At 35.9% G+C, this 19,292-nt stretch overlaps 1 protein-coding gene across 3 annotated transcripts in view; it reads left to right on the forward strand.

Moving 5' to 3' along the window:
- The window catches only part of LOC129426037 (lethal(3)malignant brain tumor-like protein 4), a 33,490-nt gene continuing 14,198 nt past the window's right edge, over nt 1-19,292 (forward strand). For 2 of the 3 annotated variants that reach the window (XM_073864245.1, XM_055182155.2), the window contains exons 1-16: nt 1-126; nt 7,701-7,798; nt 9,315-9,400; nt 9,480-9,534; nt 9,620-9,705; nt 10,796-10,900; nt 11,458-11,593; nt 11,748-11,839; nt 11,925-12,076; nt 13,347-13,423; nt 13,543-13,628; nt 13,728-13,838; nt 14,052-14,166; nt 15,549-15,660; nt 16,809-16,991; nt 18,278-18,436. In XM_073864245.1, coding sequence (XP_073720346.1) covers nt 9,326-9,400; nt 9,480-9,534; nt 9,620-9,705; nt 10,796-10,900; nt 11,458-11,593; nt 11,748-11,839; nt 11,925-12,076; nt 13,347-13,423; nt 13,543-13,628; nt 13,728-13,838; nt 14,052-14,166; nt 15,549-15,660; nt 16,809-16,991; nt 18,278-18,436 — 1,544 coding nt within the window. In that variant the 5' untranslated portion in view covers nt 1-126; nt 7,701-7,798; nt 9,315-9,325. The remainder of the gene's footprint in view (nt 127-7,700; nt 7,799-9,314; nt 9,401-9,479; nt 9,535-9,619; nt 9,706-10,795; nt 10,901-11,457; nt 11,594-11,747; nt 11,840-11,924; nt 12,077-13,346; nt 13,424-13,542; nt 13,629-13,727; nt 13,839-14,051; nt 14,167-15,548; nt 15,661-16,808; nt 16,992-18,277; nt 18,437-19,292) is intronic. The other variant, XM_055182156.2, reaches the window with a different exon arrangement.

Raw genomic sequence — 19,292 nt, forward strand, 5'->3', positions numbered from 1 at the left:
GTAGGTTGTGGGTTCGAGTTTGTTCTGTTCTCTATATGTGACACCTGTTCTGGTTCTCCAGCAGAGGGCTCTGTTGCGCATGCGCAGTCATTCGTGCTGTCACCGCGTCTCTCAGGCTGCGTGCTGGTAAGAAATATTCATGAATTTCAGTCTGAATTTGAGCTCTTTCATTTCTGAAGCATTATAAGAAGAAGTGTTGGAGTTTAACTTTCATGTGTGTTGCCTTAAACGCTTCACATCTTCACTTGTTTGTGTGTTTTGTGAGGTGAATGTGTGTGTGTGTAATGATGGCTGCTCGGCTAATCTGTGTGTGTTTGTGTTGTGTTTCTCATCATGTTTACATCAAGCGTTAAAGATGGAGCTCGTGTGTGTTTTTGTGTAAGCCTCGTGCCTCTTCATCTTTGTGTGAATATTACAGTGTTTCCTCTCTCTCTCTATCTATCTATCTCTCTATCTCTCTGTGTTGTGTGTTTATGTTTGTTTGTCGTGGCGCTGCGAGTGTTTCATTATAACTCTTGATGTTTCTCACTTACTGATCTCTTGTGTGTGTGTGTTTGTGTGTTTATGCGTGTGTGTGTATATGTGTATGTATATGTGTGTGTTATCTTCTATTCTCATCACTTCTGTCTATGTGATGTTTGCGTATCTGTAATGACATTAGTTTGTGTGGTGTGGTCGCCATTTTCCTGATCTCATCCTGGATGTTGTGTGTTTTGTGTGTCTGTCTTTGCTCTTTTAATGTATGAATTTATTTCTTCGTGCTGTGATAAATGAGAATTCTAACACTGAGTCAGGAGGAGTTTGTGTAATATCAGGATGAAACTGTTGATGTGTTTTGGAGAAATGATTGGGTTGATGGTGCACCTGTTGAATTTCACCTAAAGGATTCAGATTTAACATTGACCATCAAGTTTTTATTGGAGGAAAATAAATTACATTGTATTTGAAATCAAGTTCATTAAAGTTACAATGAAACGAAAAACTTCAGCTACATGCAGAATTAACAGAAGGTGGTTTTTAATTTGGAAAGGTGACACATTTTAGTTTTGGTTTTGTTAATTATTTTAGTTAATTCAAACCTTGTTGTTTGCTGTAGTTTTAAGGGTGAGAGTAAGTGATCAAATCACATCTGAATAGAGTTGTTTTATTTAATATTTAAGTTTTTCAAATCTATATGATTGAGGGAAATTCTGTATTTACTGTATTCGTTTTGTTACAGCTGTAAATTTATTTTAGCTTGTTTACCATTTAATGGTCCTGCGATGTACTATCTGATTCATGATTTTACATTTCCTTTGGTGTGTAAGTGTGTATTAGTTCATGTTAACAATATGCAAGGTACAAACCCCAAAGTAAACGATGACGCGAGTTATCATCTCCAGCATAAATCTGTTTTTTTGGACTACAACAAACACATGGATTGTAGGCAACAGTTTACTTCCTCGGCTTGTTGACGTGGACATGACGTCATTATCATAATTTTGTCCACTTCAGGCTCTCAGCCTGTAAGTTGTCTATGTTTTCATATTTAAAGACTTGACTTCAGACTAAAGCATGATTCAAACACAAGTTTTGAGCAGTGTAGAGTAGCTCTTGTTGTTTGTCGTTTCTATGATCACAAATTCAATATTGGTTTAATTGTTTTAGTATCTTTACTTTACCGATCTGTTACATTCTGCTCAAATCGTGCTGGTAAAGTTGATCGATCAGTTTGGTCATCTGCATTTTCTGGATCAGATTTGTCTCGTATTGATAAGGTAGTAAAGACGATATTAACTCCTGTTAGTGTTGCATTGGGAGCTAATCTTCAAAATTCGGTAAGGAGAGTCACAGAGGTATTCAGGAAAATCATGTACAGATTAGTTGGCCAATCAGAGGACACAGTTCTTTTCAGAACGATGAGCTCTGTATGAAATCAAAGCGTTTCAGGGAGGCAGCAATAATGTGCTTTTTATCCATAAACCACCAAACACACTGCATTACACCAAATACACAAACAGCATTGTTTTTAGCAATGTAATATGGGCTCTTTAAAAGACTTTGATTCAGTGAAATCAAGTTTTAAAGCAGGTTAAGTATTTAAACAGGTTGTCAGTATTAGATGGGGGATTAGGACACATTTATTAAAGTTATTCTAAAATAGACATGTTAATATTACACGCCTGTGAATAAACAGATGATGTTCTGTTGGGTTTATTCTGGATCAGGAGATCTTAATGGTTGTTTTTGTTCATGTGGACTCTTGTGGAGAGTCACTGTAATGTATTCATGTTTTAAATGTGTCATCGTTGTGTTTTCCCACACTGACACACACACACACACACACACACACACACACACACACACACACACACACACACGCGCACACACACACACACACACACACACACACAAACACACACACACACACACAATAATAATGCTGCTGCTGGTCTGTGATGTCTGTTTGGATTTTGGTGTCAGTAAGTTCTTCAGTAGTTTCCTGATGAATGGTACCGCACATCACTTCCTGTTCCTGTCTGTCCGTTCCATTCGAGACATTCGAGCGTTGTTTTGTTGTTTAGTGACAAACTCTCAGTCTCTCGTATATAAAACAGATTTCTGCTGCTCGACTGATGGAGGCTGAATTTATTTCTATGTATTTTTAATCATTCTGACACATGAGCATTCAATCTACAGATAAGTGTTACAAGAAAGGGTTTTTAATTTCAGTAAACAAACTGTTATTATGTTGTTGATTCAATTAAATATAAATAAAACAGAGCTTGTATTTAGAAGTAAAATGAAGACATTATGACATTTCCTCTTTTAAAATATAAAAAAGTTTATCCTGTTGTGATAAAGAGTCCTTTAAGTTAAATGTAAATGATGCAGTGCATGTTTGTGGTAGTGTTTTATTTATAGCATTCATGTCAATTAAAGTAAATAGAAAATCAGTAATGTATTAAGAACATCAGTTGAGATTGAAAATGTATTTGATGAGATGAGATGAGCTCACACATTTATGAATGTGAAGTTTCTTTTCTCTTTATAAACTTTATACTGAATATTTAATGTACCTGTAGACACTAACAACAGAAAGCACGTGTCACAGAGCAGCTTCGGCTTCACGTTTGTGTGGTTTTTGTAGGTTCATGTGCTCAGGTGTCATAGAAATGTAACAAGGTTTTTTTCCACCATAATGGCTTGTGGTTATAAAGTGTTTTATCAGTCCTGTACATCTCATTTAGCATCCGTCAATCTAAGCAAGGTTTTCTAAGCCCGGCTTTTTTAAAAGGGTTTATTGAAGCACTAATGTGAGGTTGTGTGCTGATGTGTAAGTCAGTAAATACTGAATATTGAAGTCATCCTGAATCTGGCTTGTCAAATACACTTTTCTGTCCTGTTTCTAAATATGCATTAGATAAAGTGTTGTGTCATGAGAATTAGATTATGAGTATTGACTAGTTGTCCACCCATCTGAGTTTATATTATATTTTGGTGATGATGGTGTTTTAAAACAGAAACACAGAATCAATCAAGAGTCAAACTGTGAGGTTTTGTGGCTTTGTGTGATGGTAAATGTTGTCTGTTTGTTAAACTGAAATCCAATGGAAAGTTTAAATGAAATCTGATCTTGTGTTGATGAATTGAGACGTTCAGAACCATCAGTAGAAGTGAATTATCTTTTAGGTTTTAGTCTCTTACGGCACAGAAACAGACTGATGGATTTATTTTCTTGTGTTAAATAATGCTTCTGGATGTTGTTTAAATATGATTTAATCAGCTGTAGTTGTTGAATCAGATTGTGTGTTTGTGTCCTCATGGGTTGTTTTCTGTTTTTGTGTTGTTTTTCATCGTTTTAAATGATGATACATGAGAGAGTCTCACACCAAACCATTTCCATTGTTTAAGATTTCAATGGGAGGAAAGCAAATCATAGTTTGTGGAGACTAAAACTCCAGCGCTGTACAACAATCTCATAACTGATGCTTGCAGAAAATCCATCATATTTTTAGAGAAATTATATTTGTTTTCATGTTGAAATATTTCTCAGTTAACTGTGAGTGATTCATTAGTGATGTGCATTTATTGCAAATAATCCATATGGGTCTGAAAACAAGTACTTAATTAATTAGGAGCAAAACAATTAAAGGATATTTAGGCGTACACGTCGTGGTGAAAATGAAAATATATTTATTAAAAACACTTAAATAAAACTTAATGTTTAAGAAACTATGACAGAAAGATTAGATTATTAATGAATGAATGAAATGTTTTTAAATAGGAATAGCTTTGTGATGAAATGAAGTAAAGGGGTGCGCTTTAGAAGCAGACTTATCTGTTTTCTTTTGAATGTTTGGTACTGATATCTCATGCCGCTGATGTCTGTGCAGCTCAACACGACGTCAAACCAAATCCAGTCTTTACTACCACAGGCACATGTAACACTAACCAGACCTCCAAATGGCACCATAACCACAAATAAATAAATAAACCCACATGATCAACTTTTTCTTTCGAGTACTCGAGCCCATCCCTAATTGGTAGTTTGATTCAATACTGTAGTGTAGGTCATCACCTAAACAAAACCCTTGTCTGAGTTGTTCCAACTAGTTCTGCATTTAATCCTCAGAGATTCAGGCATTAATATTGATATACAGTAAAGTGTTTTTACAGTGTCATAATATGGTTATAACTATCCTGATATTTATACATGCATGTTTATTTTAAACTCTTTTGAGTAAATGATGCCAGCCGGGTTTCTGACCCACTTGAACTCCTTCACTCCAACATCTCTGATGAAAAGTTAAACATCATAATGATGAAGTGAAATATACTGAAGAAGATGCTGAAGGTTATAAAGGATACAGAGGTGTTGTTGTGATTGTGTCTCATCAGATTCTGATCTCTCACTGAAATGAGTTATGTGATACAGATGTGTCTGGATTATTTCCCACAATGCATTGCTGTCTGTCCTGTGCTGGATTTGCTGGGTCAGCGTCTGTCATAACACATGAAGTGTTCTCTTACGTCATCATCTCTCGGTGAAAACATGAGGTCTTCTTGAACATTCTGTCCTCCATACGCTGTGTGATTTGTTATTGTAACGGTGCCGAGCATCAGAAATCATACAGGACTTTTGCAGACTAAACTCTTTCATTTTGAGCGACTACTGAAAGTCTTCTGTACCCGCTGGCTTCTCATGTCTGTTTTATAAAGCACTGTGCTTTATATGTGTTGAACATCTCAAAGATCACAACATCAAACTTGCTTGTTTTTTATGAATATTTACTATGATTCTTATTTGTAAAATACTACAAGTTACTACAGTAAAACCATGTTATGTCTTATTTCCTCAGTTGTATTCATCTGTTTGAAACATTTGACTGAAGTCAGTCATGACATAATGATATTTGCAGTTTATTTGGAAATTATTGCAATTATTTCTTATTTTAATTTGAACACGAGAGGTAAACAAAGTTGCCTGAAATCTAAATATATTTGCTTTGGCTTGTGTGGCCGCAGGACAAACCCTGATCTGATCTTCTGATACACACAGAGAAGTCAAATCTGCAGTGAAGATTGTGTTTTAAACAAATAAAGACAGCAGATGATGGTGAAATATCACACTGTGACCTCATTCACACTCATCTCATCTCAGGTTATCTTAACTACAGGGCTCCAGACTAACTTTTTTCACTAGGAGCACAGTGGCCCCCAACTGAAAATTCTAGGGGCGCAACCAGAAAATTTAGGGGCACACACCGTAAATCAACATGCTAACCAAATATTCACATTTCTACTTATTTCCACTGTATTACTAATAAATTCTTTAATGATAGATGCGGAAAGTACAATGTGCTGTTTCAAATTCAGTGTCACATTACAAAAAAAAGTGGTCAAATTTACTGGCACGTGTGCGACTGGATGTAAAATTCAGTGGCACCCTCTCAAATTTTGGTGGCAAAATGCCACCATTTGGTGGCAGTCTGGAGCCCTGAACTAATTAGACTTCATTGATAAAACAATGAGGCTACATTCAGATGGTACCAAAATATTGTTGTCAAACCCGTATTTGAGTTCTTAAGACGCTTGCGTTCATATGCAGTTCAGTTATTTACGAGTGTGGTTCATTACGTTACGATACAGTACTGATCATCTTCAGCCACCGGTGCGATATTTGCCGATACATCAAATGGTTTTTTTTCTCGATACAATTACAATTCGATTAATTTATTGATACATTCTCAGAAATAAAGGTACAAAACTTGTCACTGGGACAGTACCCTTTCAAAAAGGTACACCTTTTGTAGGCAATATTAGTTCTTCAAAGGTACATATTGGCAGTTCAAAGATACATATTTGTACCTAAATGGTACATATTAGGACCTTTTTTAAAGGGTACTGCCCCAGTGACAGCCCTAACCTTTTATTTTTGACAGTGTACTTTAATGTTACGTGCCTAGTTAAGCGGTTACATTTTTAATAACTCACGAATGCAAGCAAAATATATTACATTTAAAAAGGAACAATCTCTGTCCCAATTGGGTTATTTACAATAACAAACTTAAAAATTAAATAAAGAAAAAAAATAATGAGGGAAAAAATGTCAAACAGTCTTCAGTGTTTCAGCTGCTGCTGGCAAACCTTTTCTGCCAATCTGTTTGTTCAATCCATTCTCCAAATACAAAATATTTCCAAACCCACGATTTGCATCTGATAGCAGTCACAACATCTTCTGTCTCTCTCTTTCACTGTGTTTTTACTACTACAACTGATTTGTTGCTGCGTTGCATTCACTTGCTGACACTAACAGACAAAAAAATAAATGGAAATGTGTAGATGGACGGGACGTTATGTCAAGTAATGAGGATGCGGAGAGTGTCAAAATAAAGGTACTTCATATCAATATGTGTGTGTGTTCATAGTTCACTCATCTCATCACTGTAAGTGTGATATTTACAGGACAGTATTATTATTTGAGTATGAATACTTTGTGTATCTGTAATGAGCTCGAGATGACACCATTGAGTCTCTTTGTCATTTCCTCTTTCTGTTTGACTCATTATTAACTCTTTCCTTCCCTTCAAACCTTTATACACACATATGACTACAGGAAGAGCTTTGACCACCATCTCTTCAGTTTTACATTCAGCTTGAACTTTTATTAAGATGTGCTTCATAGCTGTTGGGATATTTCTGTATATATCAACAGAATGAGATCTGCTGATTTTATTACATTTTATTGATTTCATAGATTTCTGCTGGCATAATAAAATAAATCAACTTGACTTAGATGTTGTTGTTGTTGTTGTTGTTGTTTTATCGCTGTGATGTTAATCAGGGATTTTCTCAACATGTTTCTTCTGTAAACTAATTTCTGCTGTTGTTACAGAAAATCTTTAATCTAAATGTGAATGATTGTCAAAATCACAATATGATGATCTGCTGATGTTGTTTTTTTTTTTTTATAATGTTCAACATCAGAATTATTCTTTGTTTTCTTGTCATTTAACTTAATTACATTTTAAACATCAAATGTTTTGTTTGTTTTTGCTGTCTTGTGGTTCTGTGAGGTCAATTTTGACTTGGACAAATGGATCAATGATCCTCTGGTACTGATATTTGATCATTGTTTATGTAGTGTTGGTGCTCTCACTCAGGTCCTGTTTGCCTGTGTATGTTTGTGTTGACTGTTGTGTTGGTTTTGGTTTCAGGTTTGGAGTAATCCAGGAAAGATGAAACCGGTCTTTGGGTTTGATGTTTGTGGGTTAAAGCCCTGACCCGGACCACGGGCTCCAGCAGATATCAGGCGGTGAGTTTATGTCATGCTGGTGACCGTGATATAATGTTTTTATTGTTTTACACTTGAGAAGAGATCACAAAGATACATCACCATGTTCCTAAACATTTAGATCATATATTCACAGAAAAAGTGTAAACAAATATTTATAGTAAGTGGATAAGTTTGATTTACTGTCACAACAGTTCAAAAGTTATTTATTTTTATTTATAGATTTTGATAGCACAATAACACTAATATTCAATAAAATTTAGACAAATGTAACTATGTTGTATTAATATTTTTAATCATCTTCAGTCCTAGAATTTATAGAAGTCTGTTTTATCAAGCAGCTTCTTATCTTAACCTGAGAGGATTTTTTAACAATAATATAGTTCACATCTATTTTGCTTTGGCCGCTTTATCTTTAATTCAGTCCAAGTTATGCAAAATATTATTTTAGATGTCTAATGAAAGAATAAAAACCATAGGTATATAATGTCAAACATTTAAACATTCACCTTCAGATTTAAAGATGTTTAGGACCATAAGAAACATTTTAGTCAAATGTTTTAAAACTTTTAAACTGTGGTGTATATTTGTATAAGAAATCTGTTTGTCAAGAAATTAATATCTTTAAAAATAATTAGGAGTGGTGCAATGAGACACAAACTCCATGAGGTGAGATTTACACTTTAAAAAGTCCTCAATTATAAAATGTATGAATGAAAATCTATCAAATCATTTTGAAATGTTTTATAGGACTGTCCCTAACAATTATTTTGGTAATTGAAGTAATTTGATATTTTTTCATAATAAAAATAGACCTTAGTAAGCAAATAACCTTTAAAATGACACATATAATATGATAAGGCAATAATAATTGGTTCAAATAAAGGTATCAAAACCAAGTAAACACATGGTTTTATTCAACTAAATCATTCAAATGAGTACATTATGATTAATATAAACAAACAGCCTGGCGATTGTTGATCAATATTAAGTTATGTTATTTTTATTTACTAGTGAGGAAACCGAAAAACTTTTGGTCAAACAACGATTAAATTTGAGATTGTCTGTGGATATTAGTTATTTATTACCTCAGCGAGCTATCACAGTTTGATACAGTTAATGCATGAGTAAAAGCATAGATAAACAGCGCTTTGTCAACAGCCATTTCATAAAATATATCAACAAAATATGAATTATTCTGACATAAAATACAAGTTAAGAAATGCAATGATATATAAGATGTTTTGTTTGTTACTGTCCTGACAATGTATTTATTCCAGTGATATTATTCATTAAATTAATATTATTCTTCAATCTTTCAGACCCATATTTATTACATTGTATGCAATGTGGGAGTGATTGTTTCAATGTTTAATGTATTTCTGTATACTGATGTGATGTAAATTAAACTCTTTTTTTCTTAATATGCAGAAATCTGTTGAATCAGATAGCAGATTGTGTTTAATGGACTCTTATCACACATACTGTATAAATGATCAGTGTGATTGTGTGTTTATGGTGATCTGTGTTGATTTAGATTCACAAATAATGCAAGCAGACGACTGCAAGAAAAAGAAACAAAATCTGAACTCCAGAAGCGTATCAGAGGATTATTGTCTGCGTGTGAGTACTGTAAACTCTTCTCATCTTCATCCATCATCTCCGCTCATAGTCACCTGAAGGATTTCTGATTCCTCCTCAGGACCAGCCGAAAGAAGACGACACAAAGATGAAGAATAAAGTTTCCACTTCACAAGGTAACACGAGAGAAACTCAATCATGTTCATGAGATATAAACCATCTTCTTTCATAGCTGAAATCTGTTTCTTTTGTGTTCAACAGTTAGCAGTAAGAAGAAGCCATGGTCCTGGGATCAGTATCTTGAGGATGAGAGAGCCATCGCTGCACCACTGCATCTCTTCACTGAGGTAAATACATCTGATCCAGGATCAGTCTCAAACACAGTTAATGTCAGACACCAGTGACCTTCACACTTCATCTTTCTTCAGAATAAGCTTACTAATCAACATTGGATCATTTAATTTGTTTAGTTTAATTCAAAGTCTAAGTTTGAGATTCATTTATGTCATACGTTTTTGGGGGGGGGGGCGCACTATATACGTGGGGGGATGCATGCCGAGACCACTGCTCTGGGTATCACACACACCAAAACACAGTGGATAGACGCTGCTGGAGTGCATACACTCATAGAAAACAATGTGTTTGAATTTTAAATGTGGCGCGATGCTGTGCTATGCTTTTTGCCGGATGTGTGTGACCCACTTTAGATGAAGGAGCTCAGTCCAAAGACTCCAGCTCACATTTATAGCACCAGACTACTGAATTGAATAAAAATAATTGAATATAATAATTGAATAAAATGGGATGAGTGAAGGTGATGGAGAGATGCCAGAACAGCTTATGTAGGAAAAAGCTTGATGGCTGCTTTAATACACTTAGACAGGGTCCGATTCCCTGCCTCTGATGAATTATTTTTATCCCCGGTGGGGACAAAATGTGTACCCCCCCATAAATAATGGCCTTATAAACGGCCTTAATAACTGCCCCTAGTTTGAGAACCAATACACTAAATAATCAACATAAGCCAGTGGATCATCATTTATTTTCATAAATACAAATATTTGAAAAACATCCCTCCTCTGATTCTTTCACAAATCACACCCTGCACTTAAAGATTGACAGGAGGGTATGATGATGATGACTCTTCCCCAACCTGTGTTTACAACCTGTGTCATTTCTTTTGCACCACACACATAAAAAACATCTTTACACTCAGGTGTGTGTGTGTGTGTGTGTGTGTTTGTTTGTGTGTGTGTTTGATGTCCTCTTTCTCTCTTATCTTGGTCATTTTGTTTCTGGATGGATGCGAGGGGACATCTGTTCCTCTCTAAGACGCGGGAGACGGTTTCCATAGCAACTCAAGTCTTTCTCTGTAGAGACGGTCAATGCCAGCAAACTGTCTTGATCCTGATACTCTTGTGATTTGTGTTTCTGCAGTCCCAGACGTTTCCCAGCAGCAGAAATGGATTTAAGGTTGGAATGAGGTTGGAGGGCATCGATCCTTTACATCCATCCATGTACTGTGTGCTGTCTGTGGCTGAGGTCAGAATAACTCGCTATACACTTACCACTTACTGTGTGAATAATGAAGAGTCAAGATAAATAATAATGATAATGGTGTTTTTTATATAAAATAATCATAATATAAAGAAAAGTCTGTAAAAATATAATCCTGCTATCTTTAATATTGATTGAGTAGCAATGAGTGAAATCTGCTCTTATCATTACATTATGTTTAGTCTGGGTTTCTAAAATAGTTATTATATAATGTAGTTATTTAAAACAGGGGTTTTCAAACTTTTTTTGTGTGTGGACCACTATTTGTAATTAAGAATTTTCCTCATAATAAAATATGTCTACACAAAGTCCTGAATTTATCTGCACCTCTAAATAAGCTTATAGCACTAAAACTATAATTGGTCATCATATCAGTACAACAGATTCTTGAAACGTAATCTTAAAAAATATATTTTTTTCTTAAAAAAATACATTATTTTATGTTTTATTTTGCCTTTACACGGACCACCTGCAGTACCCTCACGGACCACATCTGTATTGATCTTACTGTAGATTGATTCGCTGTCTGTTTATTGTTAAAGGTGACTGGCTTTCGTTTGCGTCTCCACATTGATGGTTACTCTGAGTGCTATGACTTTTGGGTAAATGCTGACTCTCCAACCATTAAACCAGCTGGTTGGTGTGAGTTAACAGGCCATAAACTTCATCCACCTAAAGGTTTGCTCTTCGTCTAATATTTCATTTATATTGTAAAGTAGCTGATAGTGTCATTGTGTTTCAGTTATGATGATCAGTCAGGCCTGAATTTATAATGGATAATAATGGGAAGGGGTACATAATAAAGTGTATCATCTCTTATCTCTTCTGTCAGGTTATAAACTGAATGAGTTTAACTGGGAGAAATATCTAGAAAGTCAAAATGCTCAAGCTGCACCAAAGAATCTCTTCAAATCCCAAAGCAGCGTAAGTCTTCATTCATACACGTGAACATCTGAGCTGTAATAAAAGACTTCAGCTTGTGTATGAATTGAGTTTCTCTCTTCAACAGACCACCATCACCTCCAGTTTTCAGGTGGGTATGAAGTTAGAAGCGGTGGACCGTAAGAATCCGTGTCTGGTGTGTGTGGCCACTGTAGCAGATATCATAGACAATCATTTCCTGGTTCATTTTGACAACTGGGACGACACTTACGATTACTGGTGAGAAAAACGTCATCCATCTAAATGAATGAATGAGTAAAAATGATAAAATAAACATGTGTGTGTGTGTGTGTGTGTGTGTGTGTATATATATATATCTCATTAATATAAAAAGATACATAGAAGAACATAAGTCATGGTATTAATAAATAATGAGGAAGATTCATGAACAGTTAGATGTGATATTATTAATGATTTAATTTCATTGTGATCAGAGGCGAATAACAAGATACTGTTAGAGGTTTAAATGTGAAAGTTTCTCTTCTCCAGCATTAATGGGTTACCTTTTCAATTAAGAGAAAACGGTTTCCTGCCAATTAGCTTTTCTGATGTGTTTTTACTGCAATCCATTCTTCTGCTTTTATCCACTAGGTGTCGCTCTTACACAACTTATAAAACACCACACCATCCACTGATCCAAAAACAGTAAAAACTCATCATTGCTCTGAATCTGATCTCTAACAAAAGTCCTTTAATGCAATTATTTCAGCTTTTTGCTCAAAATTTTGTATTTTAGAAGAAACTTACCTATATTTGATAAAGAGACACCAAATAAAGATTGGAAGAAATATTTTTTCTGTTTGTTTGTTTTAAAGCAGAGGGTCTGTTCTTTCCTTTGATATATTGTATGTTTATAAATTTATAGAAGAACATATTTTCCTGGAAGGTATTAAACTTTTATGAAAATTGTAAAAATGCTGGCGCAGGCTGGCAACTTTTTTATAAACGCTGGTGGGGAAAGAGTTAATACACATCATCTATCATTTAGGGGCAGTTTCCCCGACAGGTTTTAGATGAATCCAGGACTAGCCCGTGGTTATAATAGGATATTTAACTAGATTTTATAAACAAACCTTATAAAAAACAATACTGGGGAGCATCTTGAGACAAAACAATAGCACTGATATATGTTAAAGGTGCTGTAGAAGGTAAAACTGTATGTAGGCATAGATGAATAATAAGAGTTGTGTTCATGGTAATGACATATCATGAGTCTCAAACACGATTGTTTCCTCCTTATGTAAACCTCAAAAGACAGCTGGAAAACAGACCAATCACAACATAACACCAACTGTGACGTTACAGTCCAGATGTACGCCCACAACATTAAATGAAAAAATAAAGTTATTAGAGAACAGATTATTACAATGCATTCTTTGGCACCTTTAAGATACGTCTGATGTCTTTAAATGAAGGCAGATCAAGTGTGGGACTAGGATGTCTTAATCTAGTATCTTTTATTAACGGTGTGAATGTTGTGTTTGGTCAGGTGTGATGCGAGCAGTCCTTATATTCACCCTGTAGGTTGGTGTCAGGATCAGGGCCGAACTTTAACTGCACCTCAGGGTAAGAAACACACAATGACCTTTATCTTGTGTGTGCGTTGTGTTTTTAAATGTGTCTGAATAAACATGTGTATGTTATGTACATGTGCGTGCGGTGAATGTTGTTGATCTGTATTGTAGGACATCCTAATCCAGAACATTTCATCTGGGAGGAATACATGGAGGACACGTCCACATGTGCTGCTCCGACTCAAGCTTTCTGTATGGTGAGCTGTTTGTGTTACAGCATAATCTCATCAATCATTTAACATTTCAATGTCGTGCAGCGCTCACAACTGTGTGTGTGTGTGTTTGTGTGTATTTAGAGAGCTCCACATGGGTTTCAGGTGCACATGAGATTGGAGGCAGTAGACAGAAGAAATCCCATGTTGATTCGTGTGGCTACAGTGACTGACACTGAAGACTACCGAGTCAAAGTGAGCGAACACATTTCACCTTCATGATCATCACTGTGTGTTTGTAATGCTGGTGTTGACCTTCATACGTTACACAAAGAAGAGTCAGTAGATCTAAACCTTCATACAGGAGTTATTAAATAGAGATTGTGTTATTAATAAAAGATGAACTTTCTTTCTATGAACCTCTTGATGTTGATTTACTGTGAATCTTTCTCCTCATCTGCTGAACAGGTTCATTTTGATGGCTGGCATGAGAAGTTTGATTTCTGGGTGGATTCAGATTTATGTGATCTTCATCCGGTGGGTTGGTGTGCCAGGACGGGTCATCCTCTAGAACCTCCACCCAGTGAGTTTAGTCCTGAAGATGATCAGATGTTCTGCTTGTTATTCTCATTATTATTCATGACATGAGAAGATACAGAGTCTGTGTTTTATGCTCATGACAGTGTTTCAGTGGTAGTTAATGTTAGATGACACTAGAATCTAAATGAAGTCTTATCTTCAGGCTTTAAGTCTGCTTCAGAAAGATCCTCAGTCATTTGTGTTGGTGTTTTATGAGGAGAGTAAATTACAATGTTGTGTGTGTTGTCATGTTTTCATTTCTGCTGGATTTAGAATCTGATGTTATCTTGATGGTTGCTGATACGCTCATATCTCATCAGATCAGACTTACATCAGATTTTACTCTAGCTGTGTGTCTGTGTGTGCATGTTTGTGTGCATCTTTGTGTGTCTGTGTGCATGCCTGTGCGTCTGCACGCGTGTGTGTGTGTGTGTCTCTCTCTCTCTGTGTCTGTGTGTGCGTGTTTGTGTCCATCTTTGTGTGTCTGTGTGCATGCCTGTGCGTCTGCACGGGTGTGTGTGCATCTGTGTGTGTCTTTGTGTGTCTGTGTGCATGCCTGTGCATCTGTGTGCGCGTGTGTGTCTGTGTGAACGTGTGTGTGTGTGTGTGTGTGTGTGTGTCTGTGTGCATGCCTGTGCGTCTGCATGCGTGTGTGTCTGTGTGCATGCCTGTGCGTCTGTGCGCGCGCGTGTGTGTGTGTGTGTGTGTGTCTGTCTCTGTGTCTCTGTGTCTGTGTGTATGCCTGTGCATCTGCATGTGTGTCTTTGTGTGTCTGTGTGCATGTCTGTGCATCTGCATGTGTGTCTTTGTGTGTCTGTGCGCATGCCTGTGCATCTGTGCGCGCGTGTGTGTCTGTGTGAACGCGTGTGTGTGTGTCTGTGTGCATGCCTGTGTGTCTGCATGCGTGTGTGTGTGTCTGTGTGTGTCTTTGTGTGTCTGTGTGCATGCCTGTGTGTCTGCACGCGTGTGTGTGTGTGGGTGTGTGTTTGTGTGTCTGTGTTTATGTGCACCCTTAGCATGTGTGGTGTGAGATTCTGTTCCCATTATGCCACACTGATAAGATCACATGATGAATTACAGGTCTGATCTAAATGAAGTGCTGTTTTACTGGGTTTAGTTTGATAAATGATGTGTTACTAAAAGGTGTGTGTGTGTGTGTGTGTGTGTGTGTGTGTGTGTGTGTGTGTGTGTGTGTGTGTGTGTGTGTGTGTGTGTGTGTGTGTGTGTGTGTCAGGTAGAAGAACACTGTACAAGTCTTTCTTCAGGATTCAGATGTAATAGAGAACTTTAATTAGCCTCAACAATGAATCCTGTCTGATGTATGTGCTGTACTCATTTAGTGAAGGTTGTGTGTCTTTAGACTCTAATGATTGTGTTGTTTTTTAGCACACACAGGTCTTTGTGAACAGAAGAGCTCTGTTGGTCAGGGTGTTTGTCCAACACCGGGCTGTAGGGGCATCGGTCACATCAAAGGAGCAAAATACACCGGACACCACAGGTGAGACAGTCAAAGATCTTCAAAGAGAAACGCTCACTCAATGTTTCTGTCTTTAGATTGAAAACAACATCACGGTCTTCATTCTTTTTACTTAAACATTTATTCAAGATAAACATGAGTGTGTGATTTATCTCATGATATTTGTGTAAGGAGAGCTGAATCTGTATGAATACACATGAATCTGATGAGATGACAGAAATAAATCCCAGTCGTCTCATGATTCATTTCTTTAATGAAGCTGTTGATGGTTTTAGTGCTGTCTTTCCTCTCAGAATGGGCTTTAAATGAGATGATGACATACTGTGACCTCACAAACACTCTTAGATGTTGTAATGATGTCAGGAGGAGTTTGGTCCTCTGATGGGATGCAATCAACATCCGTGTTATTATTTCTGTACTTCACCTTTCTCAAGTATTTCATCAATCATTCGTAAAGAGTCAAACACATCTGATTATACAGAGACAGAATATTTTACACTGAAATCAGACTGAGTTTCATTAAAGACTCATTTACATCTTATTTGCATATATTTGCAATCATTCACCTCAAAAGTAGAAGTGTAGCATCCCATTTCAATCTAACCCGTTTATAAACAGATAGTAAACACATCTAACCCCATGAAGTTATTGAACAATTCTATTGTTTGGTTTATATGAGAGTCTTGACATTCAAAAGCTTAAGAAAAACATAAAAGATTATAATCAACACCAGTGAATAGAAATGAACCTAAACTTTAAGATCTTTAAACAGCCATATTAAAATAAAGAATCAAATCTTGATGAAGTCTTAATGTGTGTGATTTATGAATACAGTAAAACTATAAACTCAACATCAGTAGATGCAGATGTGAATCATGTGATGCCTAAAGATTCACTTCAGTTTCATTCGATTCAGATGTGAGCAGTTTTTTCATTGTCATCTGCATAAACTCTGTCTGTCAATCCAGCTACAGATCAGAATCAGTTTCTGTGTTTGAAGAGTCATTCAATGTTTCTTTGTCTTATTTTCTGTGACTTTTAATCAATCACACGACACCATTTACTTTTTGTCTTTTTCTTTTTCTTTCTTTATTTGATCTGAAATGTTAGTTGTGAGTGGTTAGTAGTTTGTGAAGTTATAGACAGAATCATTTCTCTCTCTCTCTTAGTGCCTTTGGTTGCCCATATTCAGATATGAACATGAGGAAAGAAGTTGTGCTGGCCGATCGTCTCGGAGGAGAGAAGCAGATTAATTTCATCCCTGTGCAGTTTGTGCAGAAGACCAAACGTCTGTGTCCAGATGAAGAGGAGGATGAAGATGAGAAGGTTGAGAACAGTCATGTGGAGAACAGGTTTGAAACGTCAAGCATAAAACACACACAAAATTTAGGGTTTTGATTACAATGCAGCATCCTACCGATTAAAAATGTTTAATTTTATAATTCATTATTTAATTTGCTCAGTGTACTGTGTAGTTTACAGTAATATATTACTTTAATTTTTATTTGATAAGTGATTGAACTCTTTAATAAAGGTGTCATTCAGTTGTTTAAATCTCTGACTCCTGTGAACAGGTTAAGATTGTTAATATATGTGGATGATTAATGGTGCGTTTACACCAAAGATGTGACTGAAGCGAATAAATTGTGCTATTCGTGTATGTTTGAACATTCTGAGTGAACTTTGCGTCATTCGCATGTGAAATTCATTGTTGTTTTGTATTTCTGCCTGCGCTTGCTACGTCGTTATCACATCACTACTAGTGCAAGCCTCTGATTGGTTAATATGACATGAATATCCACCAAAGTTCAGACTTTCAACTTTCGAATCACGTGCATCAAATGCCCGAACCGCTCAATTTGCTCGAATCACGCAGCAGGAAGTCTATCGCATCTTTGCATTGACTTAACATGTAAATCACTCGTGCTTAACGCTTCATTCGCGTCTGATGTGAACGCACCATAAGAGTGCTGATGTGTGCTGATATTCATGCTGATCAATTAAACTAAATCAACAAATAACTTTAAAGAGTGATTTTTCTCCCCCCAAAAAATCTAAAATCTTGTTAAATAAATTCCAAATCAATAAATATTTTTACCTTTTTACCCAGCATTGAGAAAATGCTGCCAATGACAAATTTTTCCGACAATCCATATTTCTGCTATTATCCACCAGGTGGCGTTCTTGCGCAACTTATTAAACCCAGAAGTATTGCCCTGGCCTGGGGCAAACAGTTCAAACTCTTTTTGATCATCAATCTGAATCTAATCCCTAACAAAAGTCCTTTACAAAAATGCTATTATTATTTTTTAAGAAACCTACCCATATTTAAGAGGTGATAAAAAAGAGAACAAATCAAGAAAGGATGAATTTTCTTGTTTGCAAGACAGCCTGTTCTTTCATATGATATATTTATATATTTAAAGAAGAACATTTTCTGGAAGACATTGAACTTTTGTGAAAAAAATCATAAAAATGCTGCTGCTGGCTGGCAACTTAAACGCATAAACGCTGGTAGGGAAAGAGTTAATAAGTGTATAGAGTAAATCCTAATATTGAAAAATTTTCACTTACATGCACCATTATAAGAAAACATTTTTTTATGAAAGTAGATGACATTCAGTATTGTGTGTTACAGAGAGATTTTAACAGGGTATGAAGTGACTCCTCGTCCACGGGGTCGACCACCGATTGTCAAGAAGGAGCAGAAAGAAGAGGGAACAGATCAGGGGTCAAAACTTCTGTCACCGCTCGGGAAGAGAAGTCGACTGAGCAGCAACAGCAGCGGCAGCAGCAGGTAACAATCATTCATTCATTCATTCATTCATCTCTCATCCTGATGTTACTGACAGACGCCTGATGTTTCTCACCTCATTTGTTGGCTGTAAATGTTGATGATATTGTTGAGAGACACAGCTGATGGGTTTGTGAGGTGTGTGTGTGTGTGTTTCATTATTTAACAATGAAAATAATTAAGGGCAAAAATATTCAACGGGACACATAGAGATTTCTGTTCTTTCTTTAATTTAAAGGTTCTACATCTTAAATAATTTCCTGCTGTACGTCCATGTAACGCTACCTTTAATGCTGAAATGTTCTCACAGCGCATTAGAATGCTTTTTCTTGCTTGATCATTTCTGCATTAGATGTCTCCTAAAGTTAATTCTTTATATTTTGCCATAAAATATCACTGCCATTGTTTTGTCTGAAGATGCACACCAGTAATGTATGTTGTAAGGTTTTTTTCTAAGAAACTCCTTAAATGTCCTAATATAAATCAAACCTCTAGTCTTGATCAATCTAAACCCTGTCTGGGAAGACCACTTCTATATATTTTATTATTTTGTTGTTTAATAAAACCTTGTGTTATTTGGGTTTTATACTTTATTTCAACCCAATTATTATTGTCTCATCATTATTGTCATTGTGTAAATGCTTTTGTCCACTTAGGTTTATTTTTATTACCAAAAATATCAGATTACTTGATCATCATCATTTACCAAAATATTTCTTAGTGAAAACTCTAGATTATTTAAAACATTTTAAAATGTGATTTCTATTCATATATTTTATCACTGAGGATTTCTTAAAACTTTGTCATGAAGTCTCAAGGTCTCGTAATATCAGCAAAGTGTACAAATCTTGTCTTGTTT

Source organism: Misgurnus anguillicaudatus, chromosome 25 (genome assembly GCF_027580225.2).
Source record: "Misgurnus anguillicaudatus chromosome 25, ASM2758022v2, whole genome shotgun sequence".
Lineage (NCBI taxonomy): Eukaryota > Metazoa > Chordata > Actinopteri > Cypriniformes > Cobitidae > Misgurnus > Misgurnus anguillicaudatus.